The sequence below is a fragment of the Colobus angolensis genome, unplaced genomic scaffold (assembly GCF_000951035.1).
Source record: "Colobus angolensis palliatus isolate OR3802 unplaced genomic scaffold, Cang.pa_1.0 Scaffold87, whole genome shotgun sequence".
Classification (NCBI taxonomy): domain Eukaryota; kingdom Metazoa; phylum Chordata; class Mammalia; order Primates; family Cercopithecidae; genus Colobus; species Colobus angolensis.
Window position 1 is genome coordinate 906,709 of NW_012122598.1, and position 12,392 is coordinate 919,100.

Here is a 12,392-nt window from a genome sequence, read left to right on the forward strand (position 1 = left end):
CTTTTAACTCCTCTTGAATTGGGTGCTCATGGGCTTTTTGGTGGAGGTGGAGTGATAGTTATCAGCCCATTTAACAAAACCTGAGACAGCCAGGAAAGCTGTAATGTGAATCTCTATGCTATGTTTTTGTTAAAATGCCACTTGGCTAATACTTTAGAAATCATAAATCCACTGCAAGAAAACATCTTTATAGAGGATATTTTAGTTTTATGCTGTTTGTGTTAGATACCTAAGACCATCAGTACTTCAAGCTCCATAAAGAGCAAGGAACATAGAGCAGATTAAAATGTTTCTGTAAGTTTGGTTTGTTTTCATCTGTTTTATTTGCTGCAATAAGGCTATATAGAGGATGCCTTGAAGACTGCTGTAGCTGACAATTTAATCTTCACCTAAGGCATTGTCTCCCTAAGGACCTTAAGGAAAAGTGGGAATTTCACAAGTCTGGGGCAACTGCAACCACTCATCAATGGCATATTTAATTAATCCATGTGATAGAGAGCTTTGCATATGTACTCTCCTCTGCTCTTTAACCCTGGCTTACTTCCTAAAGGATTTTGCCTTGTTAGGGGGCTTATAGAATTTATGTTGAAACTCTAAAATGGAGAGCACATTGATTATGCGTCTTGACATTTGGTTTGATTACCATCTTTAAATAATTCAGTGGGTAGTTCAGCGAGGTAGCTTACCAATTGGCTTTCTTTTTCTTTCTTTTTTTCTTTTTTTTTTGAGACGGAGTTTCACTCTTGTCTCCCAGGCTAGAGTGCAATGGCGCGATCTTGGCTCACAGAAACTCCACTTCCCAGGTTCAAGCGATTCTCCTACCTCAGCCTCCCCAGTAGCTGGGATTACAGGCACCTGCCATCACGCTTGGCTAATTTTTGTATTTTTAGTAGAGACGGGGTTTCGCCATGTTGGCCAGCCTGGTCTCAAACTCCCGACCTCAGGTGATCCGCCCGCCTTGGCCTCCCAAAGTGCTGGGATTACAGGCGTGAGCCACTGTGCTTTCATTCTTAATAAAAAGAAAGCTTAGTGAAAGATCTAGAATTATGTGTACTTTTGCTCATAAGTGGTGATTAAAATTAAATGGCTATAACAAGATGTAAGAAAAGCCACCGGAATTGGTATTGAGAGGTAGTGACTGCTTTGTAGGGGTAAGGCAGGAGGATTGCTTCAGCCCAGGAGTTTGAGACCAGCTTGGGCAACACAGTGAGACTGCATCTCACCAAAAAAATAAAAAAATGTAGCCAGGCATGGTGGTGTGCCCCTGTGGTCTCAGCTACTCAGGAGGCTGAGGTGAGAGGATTGCTTGAGCCCAGGAGTTTGAGGCTGCAATGAACTGTCCGCGTCACTGCACTACAGCCTGAACAACAGAACGAGACCCTGTCTCAAAAAAGAAATGACTGGAGGGATGAGAGTAGAGCCTGAACTGGACAAAGCAGACAGATACCAGGGACCCTGTGTAGGTTGTTCCAGGATTAAATGGTCAATGCCAAGGGCTAACCATTACCTCTTTTTTTTGTTGTTTCTTAATTGAGACGGAGTCTCGTACTGTCGCCCAGGCTGGAGTACAGTGGTGCGATCTCGGCTCACTGCAAGCTCCACCTCCTAGGTTCATGCCATTCTCTTGCCTCAGCCTCTGGAGTAACTGGGACTACAGGTTCCTGCCATCACACCCGGCTAATTTTTTGTATTTTTAGTAGAGACGGGGTTTCACCGTGTTAGCCAGGATGGTCTTGATCTCCTGACCCCATGATTCACCCGCCTCGGCCTCCCAAAGTGTTGGGATTACAAGCGTGAGACACTGTGCCCAGCCTTTTTTTTTTTTTTTGAGATGGAGTCTTGCCCTGTTGTCCAGGCTGGAGTGCAGTGGTGCCATCTCAGCTCACTGCAACCTCCGTCTCCCATTTTAAGCGATTCTCCTGCCTCAGCCTTCTGAGTAGCTGGGATTACAGGTGCATAACTGCCTCAGCCTCCTGTGTAGCTGGGATTACACCACGCCTGACTAATTTTTGTTGTCTTTAGTACAGACGGGGTTTCACCATATTGACCAGGCTGGTCTTGAACTCCTGACCTCATGATCCACCTGCCTCCGCCTCCCACAGTGCTGGGATTATAGGCAGGAGCCACTGTGCCCGGCCTACCTCTTGTTTTTCTGGGTTGCCTTAGCTTGCTTGTGATGCCCTCTCTGTAATTACTGGGGGCTGAATTTTTTTTTTGTTTTTGAGACGAAGTTTCGCCCTTGTTGCCCAGGCTGGAGTGCAATGGCTCAATCTTGGCTCACTGCAACCTCCACCTTCTGGGTTCAAGCGATTCTCCTGCCTCAACTTCTCGAGTAGCGGGGATTACAGGTGCCTGCTACAATGCCTGGCTAATTTTTGTATTTTTAGTAGAGACAGGGTTTCACCATGTTGGCCAGGTTGGTCTGGAACTCCTGACCTCAGGAGATCTGCCTGCCTCAGCCTCCCAAAGTGCTGGGATTACAGGCGTGAGCCACCGCACCCAGCCTCTTTTCTCATCTCTATGGGCCTTAGGTGCTGTGATTTATCTATAGTTACTGGGTAGCTTTACCAGATAGTTCCTATCTATATTTAAGAGAGAAGGCTGAGAGCAATTATTCCTGAAAGACTCTAGAAATTTGAGAAGCTGCTCACCCTTTCCCTTGGAGATTTCCACAAGGATAAGGTTGTGTTCAGAGGCTCATCTTCTTTTCCTCTGTCATCGTATGGGGATTCTACCCTAATCACTCCATCATCCTGCCAACCGTGTCTCATTTCTCATGCTAGAAAGCTCCCTCCCCCTAAGCTCAGTGTGAACCACCAGTCTTGATGCTTTATCTGGTCCAGGCTCTAGCCCTTAAACTGTTTGACTGGCTTTGTGTTTCATTTGACCCTAATACTCTGGGTCGCACTGTCTAAAAGAGAATTATGTCCCCTCCGATGTCTGAGTGCATTTCTCATTTCTTACTGCTGCTCCTGAGCAGATCTGTAACTTCAAGGTTAAGATACGACACATTCCACCAGAAGTATGTCGTCATCCTTGCCAGCTTCTGATCTGTGACTGTCCAGGAGATTTACAAGACAATTGCATGCCATCCTTTAAAGAATATTATGGTTGGACTCTGACTCCTGGCATCAGGCCTAATTTGATTTGTCAGTGGTTACAAAACCCATTTCCCAAAAAGAAAAGGACCTCAGCCCATGTGCCCTTTAGGCAGTTCTTAAGGGTGGAAAGGAGGGAATTGAACTCAATCTTTATTTCCTGATGTTTTGTGGGGAGGGGTGGACACCAGAATATTTTTGTCTCTTTCCTCTTTAAATTCACTTTTCTTTCTCTGAACGATTTCACCAAAATGTTAGTATTGCTGTCATTCTTTCCTGTTCCTTATTCCTTCACAGAGTTACTATTAGTCTTTTCGTTCTGCCATCTTTAAAGTTTGTTTGAGTTTTAAGGAATAAGTATTTTGCCCTTGAGAGAGAACATACCTACCCTGTTCTCTGAAGGTTTATTCGTTTTCTAGTGCCTAGTTAACAAAGACACTGTTCCTCATTTTCTTGCTATCTACTAATGTGTTGAGCTGCAGGAGTTACTGCATGTGATTTGGTTTACTAGCTTAGGAATTTGGAAGGTCACATATTTTCTTCTGCTGTTGTATTCAGCCCTGACATATTTTTACAGAAGGTTCTCTTTGGGGGATTTAATAGATCTTTGGTTTCAACATAAACTCACTTTTTCCCTAGGAGGTAGGTAGGGCGGGTAGTACAGATTTATTTAGCCTGTTTAAATGATGCCGGGGTTAGATGGAAAATTTATTTACTCAAGATCACACATGGCAAGTTAATCAGAGTCAGGATCCTGTTTCAGTGTTTGGTATTGTTTTCATATCCCTTAATTATGAAAAGTTTAAAACAAAAGGTAAGAAGAGTTGAAAAATGCAGTTTTTAATCGGAGGTTTGCTGATGATCCATTCCAATTTGAGGAAATCTTTTGTAATTAAAAAATTTCTGGACGGGTGCAGTGGCTCATGCCTGTAATCCCAGCACTTTGGGAGGCCGAGGCAGGCGGATCACAAGATCAAGAAATCAAGACCATCCTGGCCAATGTGATGAAACCCCATCTGTACTAAAAATAACAAAAATTAGCTGGGCGTGGTGGCACATGCCTGTAATCCCAGCTACTTGGGAGGCTAAGGCAAGAGAATCCCTTGAGCCGGGGAGCTGGAGGTTGCAGTGAGCCGAGATCGCGCCACAGCACTCTAGCCTGGTGACAGAGCGAGACTCCGTCTCAAAAAAAAAAAAAAGAAAAAAAAAGTTCTCCTTTGGTCTTACACCCTGTGGTTTCTTCTGTTTGACAGCCAAAGTAGTCACCATTCTATGCTTCTTCTCAACTGCGTTCTTTCTTATTTATTTATTTATTTTTTTTGAGACAGAGTTTCGCTCTTGTTGCCAAGGCTGGAGTGCAGTTGCGCAATCTCGGCTCACTGCAACCTCTGCCTCCCAGGTTCAAGCGCTTCTCCTGCCTTAGCCTCCCAAGTAGCTGTGATTACAGGCATGTGCTACTATGCCTGGCCAATTTTTGTATTTTTAGTAGAGATGGGGTTTCACCATGTTGGTTAGGCTGGTCTCGAACTCCTGACCTCCGGTAATCCGTCCGCTTCGGCTTCCCAAAGTGCTGGGATTACAGGTGTGGGCCACCGTGCTTGGCTCAACTGAGTTCTTTGCTTTTGATTATCCCGTTTTCTTACTCTCCTATGGCAGCCACTTCTGGCTTTAAAGTTCCCATATCTATAAAGCAGAGTAGTTTTGAAGCTCTCAAAAATGTTCTTTAGAGCCAGAAGAATGGAAAACTTATAGTATTTCAAGTCTCTGTATGTCTTTTTTATTTATCCCAGTACTCCTTTTCTCAAGTATTGGGACATACTGATACAGAGAGTTGTACATTAATAATGTATCAGGTGATGAAAAATTATTTAAAAATCTGTTTCATAACATAGAACAGCCTAGAAGTGGTTTTAATTTATCAACCATTAGGTTGTGGCAGAACCGCTCTCCTCTTTTTTTTTTTAAACTTCTTAGGAATTTTTTTCCACCTAAATTTATTTTATTTTATTTTTTTGAGACAGTCTCACTCTTGTCACCAAGGCTGGAGTGCAGTGGCGCGATATTGGCTCACTGCAACCTCCACGTCCCGAGTTCAAGCGATTCTCCTCCCTCAGCCCCCTGAGTAGCTGGGACTGTATGCGCCTGCCACCGTGCCTGGTTAATTTTTTTGTATTTTTAGTAGAGACGGGGTTTCACCATGTTGGTCGGGCTAGTCTCGAACACCTGACCTCAAATGATTGCCCTGCCCCGGCCTCCCAAAGTTCTGGGATTGCAGGCATGAGCCGCTGTGCCTAGCCCTCCACCTGTAATTTTAGTTAAAAGTTTTTTTGTTTTTTTTTTTTTTGGTTGGTGTTTTGGTAGTGCTTCATGTCTTTGGATTTTGTCTCTAGTAGTCACCCCAAAGAAGGAAAGTTATATAGTGTCTTTAAAATACTTCCCTTCCCCTGTTTCCTGTTATTTTTCCCCTCAAGCAATTTTAATTAACTTCTGTGACAGATGGTAAAATGGGGTTGCCCGAAGTGCTCTGGTGGGCTGTATTAAGTGATGGGTGGTTTGTACTGATCGTGTTGTAGAAGGATCGAGCCTTTCCCCTCCCCCCTTCAGTTGAGCTGTAATCTTGTTAGATGATCTTAAAATGCTATTGATTAATTTACAGTGCTGTTAGAGGAATAAGCATAAATACTGGATTTAAAACCTAAGAAGTAATTCCCTTGAGCTCTGAATGCCTTAGCCTTGAGGCCAAGAGAGGTACCTTCCAACTTCTCCACCCAGTCTTCACTGAAAAGGAAAGTTAAGCCTTTTAACTTTTCCATTTGCTTCTCCCCCTTAGTGTAGTACTGCTGCCAGTTGCTATGGCAACGGACTGGGACAGCTGCGCAGTGGCGCCCAGGCAGCTGGGTGGGGGCGGGGGAGCTGCCAGCCCGCCAAGACCCAGACCTGGGAGGGGAGGCCCCTCCTGTTAGCCCAGAGGGAAAGAAAGAACTGGGGCGATCCGGTAGGTAAAGGAGGGAACCCCCATTCATTTTCTACCTTTGGGGCTTCTCTTCTGCATGAAGGTATAAAGGGAGATTTTCCTTTTCTCTCCCTCAAAATGAAGAACACATGTAAATCCTTGTTTTTGCTGGTGAGGCAGGGGAGGCCATAGCCACAATGCTTAACTGCATGCATCTAGCATGGGGCTGGTTTTAACCCCAGCGCTCTGACCTAAACTGCTCAGCTCCCGGAAATTCCAAGGTGAGTGGGGGTGGGGGTGGGGTACTCTCCCTGGAATATGACATTTCCTGTCTCTGGTGAGGTTGGAGGCTGTTTCATTTTAAATAAACCACATAAAATATTTTCTTGAAGCTTAGGACTCTTTTAAATTCATGGAAAAATTATTTTAACCCCCCCGCACCTACATTTTCCTACTACCTCTTCCAAATAGAGTATTTTAATAAAAACTTAGTCTTATAGGGCAGTAATGAGTATAGGCAGTATTTTAGGTGGGCAGACCTATTGCTAATAAGTTCTGGGGATATGGTTTCCAACTATATATTCTTGTAATAATTTTTAAAATTTTGCTAATTTGAAGTGAATTGATAATTGCCACTTTTTATGTGACTTGAACATCATTCTGAGATTAGTAGTTGGCCCTCCCTGACCCAGTGGTTTTCTGGTCAGGGTGGAAATATTTAGAGGGTGCTGATAAACATCTTTAAAGATTACAGGAAAACAATAATGGAGTTCAGCTAAGAAAACAATTTCTGCTACTCTGTAATCCAGACTGTAGGCGCCATTTAGCATGGTTAAGGAAGAATTCTTAAAAATGATTGTGGAACAACAACATGGGAATTTTTAAAACTAGATTCTCTGTTGAGTACCCCCTGGTGTGCATATTTCTGAGCTTAACTCAATTTCCATTTGTGTTTCCTTGCTTCAGCTTTCCTTGGGCCTATGAATGGTTCCTCTGTATTTTGAGGAGGCTTCATGTTGGTGCTGAGTCTGGGGCCAGACTTCTTTTTCCTCCTCCTCTTCCTTTGGCCCTGAGTCAACTTCAGTTAAGAGGAGAGGTACCTTCTTAACTATTTGGATTAGTTACATCTTGGGAATTACTGAACAATCTAGTGACTAATTTTGAATTTTAGGACTGAAAATTTTTTTCTCCTTTCTGCCTCCCTCCCATCCCCAAATTAGCTTTCTAAAAAGGAAGCTTAGTGTGTTTGAGATGTCAGCCTTGCTTTTGTGAGCTGATGGATACTCTGAAGGGACAAGCTCAATTTGTTTAAGGGAAATGTACCAAGTCACTGAAAATGTGGTGAAAGATGCCTGAGCAAGCCTTTTTTGTGCTGGTAAGAGATTGGGCAAGATGCTCAGAGCACAGAAAACTCATATTTTAGTGGCTTTTCTTTTTTCATTTTTATAAAGACCCTTATTCACCTTGGAGAAAAAGGTTTTAATTGTATCTTGGTTCATTTAACTGAAGATTTTGCACATTTCTGTTTGAGTTCCTGGCTTGTAAATAGCTATAAACATAGCCAGGAATAACATACCACACTACTTGTCTTTTGGAATCTGGAATAGAAGAGTTAGACAGTTGTGCCTTCTAATAATTTTGGTCTCTTTAGCCGAAGAGAAGGTTGTAGCTGAGGAAGTGAAGACTGACTCATTTTTAAATTAAATTCTTAGGACTCATTTGTAGAATGATTTGAGACTCAAGAGCAGGGCACATGGCAACTTGGTGTTATCCCCTTTTCATCCCATCAAGAAGAGACAAAGTGTTTTAACTCTTCACATGGATTCTAACCATTTTGTCCTTTGCCTTTACAGGGACCCAGTGGCCTTAGTCTTTCTGGTGGAACGGTGTGCGACATGGGAAAGAAAACCAAGCGGACAGCTGACAGTTCTTCTTCAGAGGATGAGGAGGAGTACGTTGTGGAGAAGGTGCTAGACAGGCGTGTAGTTAAGGGACAAGTGGAATATCTACTGAAGTGGAAAGGCTTTTCTGAGTAAGTTCCTTTTTTTCCCCAGGCTTTGGTACTCTGTAGAGATAGATACCTTTGGTTTATTTCCTTAGGAATCACGAGCATCTTTGTCTTTTTCTTCCCCCTCCCGCACTCTTCCTAAGAGTTAGAAGACACAGCAGTAAACAAAACAAAATCTCCCCGCTTGCGGAGCTTATGTGCTAATGATACTGCTTTTGAAAGGCAGTATAATGAATTGGTTAGGAGCCCAGACTAGGGAGTCAGATTGCCTGGATCTAGATTCTAACTCCATCACTTATGATACAAACTGGATAGCCTTGGCTAATTTCCTTAATCATTTTATCTCCTCAGTGAAATAAAGATAAACAGTAGTGCTTATAAGGCCAGGCAGGTGGCTCGTACTCTAATCTCAGCACTTTGGGAGGCTGAGGCGGGCGGATCACCTGAGGTCAGGAGTTTGAGACCCGCCTGGCCAACATGGTAAAACCCCATCTACTAAAAATTAAAAAATTAGCTACTGGGGAGGCTGAGGTGGGAGAATCGCTTGAACTCAGGAGGCAGAGGTTGCAGTGAGCCAGGATTGCGCCACTGCACTCCAGCCTGGGTGACTGTTTTTAGTAGAGGCAGGGTTTTGCCATGTTGCTCAGGCTGGTCTGGAACTTCCAGGCTCAAGTGAGCCACCTGCCTTGGCCTCCCAAAGTGCTGGGATTACAGGTGTGAGCCACCATGCCCGGCTGTGAAATTAATTTTAATAATATTTTATTTAACCTAGTATATGAAAAATACTATTTTAGCGTTAATCAGTACAAAAATTATTAATGAAATTTTTTTTGTGTGTGTGCTAAGACTTGAAAATCTGGGATATGTTTTACACTTTATAGTGCATCTCCGTTCAAACTAGCTGCATTTCAAATAGGCAGATGTGGCTAGTGGTTACCATATTGGATGGCACAGCTCTGCAGTATAGGACCTAAATACACTGAAAGATACAGTGGTTTACCAATACTTTTGGATAAAGGCTATGTGTCAAGAACCTTTGAAACATACGGGAGGTTATTTCATTACATGATCAAAGTTTCTCATCTGGAGAATTATTGGCGTTGTAGGTGGGATCATTCACGCATTTTGCAGGATGCTTAGCATCTCTAGCACCCAGAGTGCAAGTATGGGTAGCACAACAATCAGAAGATGCCCTCTTTCTAGAGAGGGGTGGTATCACAGCTTCCACCAGTGATGAGAACTGTTGAGTTTGAGAGACGTCTAGAGCACTAACAGATAGGAACTAAAGTAACACCTGAAGATTTTGAAGATGTTTATTGGTCCCATTGAATCACCACTGGAAATATTTGGGGTGTTTGAAAGATACTTGAAACTCTTTCTCTGTCATTGAGCTACTGGTACCGTACCATAGATGAAAGGGGGAAAGATAAGGTTTGGGGTAGACAAGTTAAACATTGGTCCTTTTTCAGAAATGCCCTGGATTTCATAAAAGACTGGAACAAATCAGCATTGTCTATAACTGAATGCCTACTTTGTGCTAGACAGTGATCAGATTCTACCTCTCGTGCTTCTTTTGATTCTCATAAAAGCATTTAGAGTCCAGGTGTGGTGGTGTGTACCTGTAGTCCCAGCTACTAGGGAGGCTGAAGTGGGAGGATTGCTTGAGTCCAGGAGTTCTGGGCTATAGTGCACTAAATGGATCAGGTGTCTGCATTAAGTTTGGCATCAATGGTTGGACGCGGTGGCTCAAGCCTGTAATCCCAGCACTTTGGGAGGCCGAGACGGGCGGATCACGAGGTCAGGAGTTTGAGACCATCCTGGCTAACACGGTGAAACCCCGTCTCTACTAAAAAAAATACAAAAAAAAAGCTAGCTGGGCGAGGTGGCTGGCTCCTGTAGTCCCAGCTACTCGGGAGGCTGAGGCAGGAGAATGGCGTAAACCCGGGAGGCGGAGCTTGCAGTGAGCTGAGATCCGGCCACTGCACTCCAGCCTGGGCGACAGAGCGAGACTCCATCTCAAAAAAAAAAAAAAAAAAAAGTTTGGCATCAATATAGTGACCTCCCAGGAGTGAGGGACCACCAGGTTGCCTAAGGAGGAGTGAACCAGAGCAGGTCAGAACTCAGAGCATTAGTGAGATCAGGCCTATGAATAGCCACTGCACTCCTGTCTGGTTAACATAGCAAGACCCTGCCTCTTCAAAAACTTTAATTTTTTTTAATTTAAATTTTTACACATTTTTATCTTTAAAATAGAGACAGGGTCTCACTGTGTTACCCAGGCTGGTCTCGCACTCTTGGGTTCAAGCAGTCTGCCTTCCTTGGCCTCTCGAAGTGCTGGGATTATAGGTGTGAATCACTGTCCCTGGCCAACCCAGGCTCTTTTTAAATCATACTATGTTGTCTTTTGGGTGGAAGCCGAAGTAGAAGCAGCAGTGCCAAAGTGTTAGGAAAAGGGATAATCCCCTTATAGGACTGGCTTTCCTAGCTTTCAATAGACTCCTCCCAACCCCCAAGTCTATTTGGCTTGTGTTATAGTGTTGGTACACCTTTCAATGTTAATTTCCTCTGGAATGGTAAACTATGTGGTATGTGGGTTTTGGGGAAAGTTACTGTGTGAGGAATTTTTTTTCTTGACTTTTTTTTTTTTTTTTTTTTGAGATGGAGTCTCGCTCTGTCACCCAGGCTGAAGTGCAGTGGCGCCATCTCAGCCCACTGCAAGCTCCGCCACCTCCCAGGTTCATGCCATTCTCCTGCCTCAGCCTCCCTAGAACCTGGGACTATAGGCGCCCGCCACTAGGCCCGGCTAATTTTTTTGTATTTTTAGTAGAGACGGGGTTTCACCGTGTTCGCCAGGATGGTCTCGATCTCCTGACCTCGTGATCTGCCTGCCTCGGCCTCCCAAAGTGCTGGGATTACAGGTGTGAGCCACCACGCCCAGCCAACTTTTTTTTTTTGAGACAGGAGTTTCGCTCTTATTGCCCAGGCTAGAGTGCAATGGCGTGATCTCGGCTCCCTGTAACCTCCCTCTCCCGGGTTCAAACGATTCTCCTGCCTCAGCCTTCCGATTAGATGGGATTACAGGTGCCTGCCACCACGCCCATCTAATTTTTGTATTTTTAGTAGAGATGGGGTTTCACCATGTTGGCCAGGCTGGTCTCAAACTCCTGACCTCAGGTCATCCACCTGCTTCCACCTCCCAAAGTGCTGGGATTAGAGACGTGAGCCACCGTGCCCGGCTGAGGAATTTTTTTTTCTGCTGAGAGAAGGGATATAAAGGAGAAGCTTCCCCATGTTAGCTCAAATGATTTAGAAATAAATTTTGTCTCAATATTGTGTTCCTTTTGTAGAAACTTGTTTAGGTCGAGAGTAAATAGCTCAGATTTTTCCATCTTTCTGCTTTCTACTTGAGTCAGGTTATTAGGGCATGTGTTCAAATCATTCCCATCTGAAGAAACCTTATTATTTTTTTTTGAGATGGAATTTCACTCTTGTTGCCCAGGCTGGAGTGCAATGGCTCGAACTCAGCTCACCACAACCTTCTGCCTCCCGGGTTCAAGTGATTCTCCCGCCTCAACCTCCCGAGTAGTTGAGATTACAGGAAGGCGCCACTATGCCTGGCTCATTTAGTATTTTTAGTAGAGATGGGGTTTCACCATGTTGGTCAGGCTGGTCTCAAACTCCCGACCTCAGATGATCTGCCTGAATCGACCTTCCAAAGTGCTGGGATTATAGGCGTGAGCCACCGCGCCCAGCAAGAAACCTTATTTAAAATAAACAAAGGCCAGGCGCAGTGGCTGACGCCTGTAATCCCAGCACTTTGGGAGGCCAAGACAGGCAGATCAGTTGAGGTCAGGAGTTCGAGACCAGCCTGGTCAACATGAGGAAGCCCCATGTTGGGTGAAATTAGCTGGGTGTGGTGGTGGGTACCCGGGATGCTGGGGCAGGAGAATCACTTGAACCCAGGAGGCGGAGGTTGCAGTGAGGCGAGATTGCGCCATTGCACTCCAGCCTAGAAAACTCCATCTCAAAAAATAATAAAAAATAGGCTGGGCGCCGTGGCTCATGCCTGTAATCCCAGCACTTTGGGAGGTCGAGGCGGGCGGATCACGAGGTCAGGAAATCAAGACCATCTTGGATAACATGGTGAAACCTTGTTGCTACTAAAAATACAAAAAAATTAGCTGGGCATGGTGGCGGGCGCCTGTAAGCCCCAGCTACTCCAGAGGCTGAGGTAGGAGAATGGCATGAACCTGGGAGGCGGAGCTTGCAGTGAGCCGAGATCGCACCACCGAACTCCAACCTGGGCGACAGAGCCAGACCCCATCTCAAAAAA

General features: G+C 44.6%; 1 protein-coding gene across 1 annotated transcript in view; it reads left to right on the forward strand.

Annotated features, from left to right (window-relative positions):
• Positions 1-12,392, forward strand: part of CBX5 (chromobox homolog 5) — a 56,976-nt gene that overhangs the window by 21,982 nt on the left and 22,602 nt on the right. Inside the window, exon 2 of the mRNA XM_011930685.1 lies at positions 7,905-8,083. Coding sequence (XP_011786075.1) covers positions 7,947-8,083 — 137 coding nt within the window. The 5' untranslated portion in view covers positions 7,905-7,946. The remainder of the gene's footprint in view (positions 1-7,904; positions 8,084-12,392) is intronic.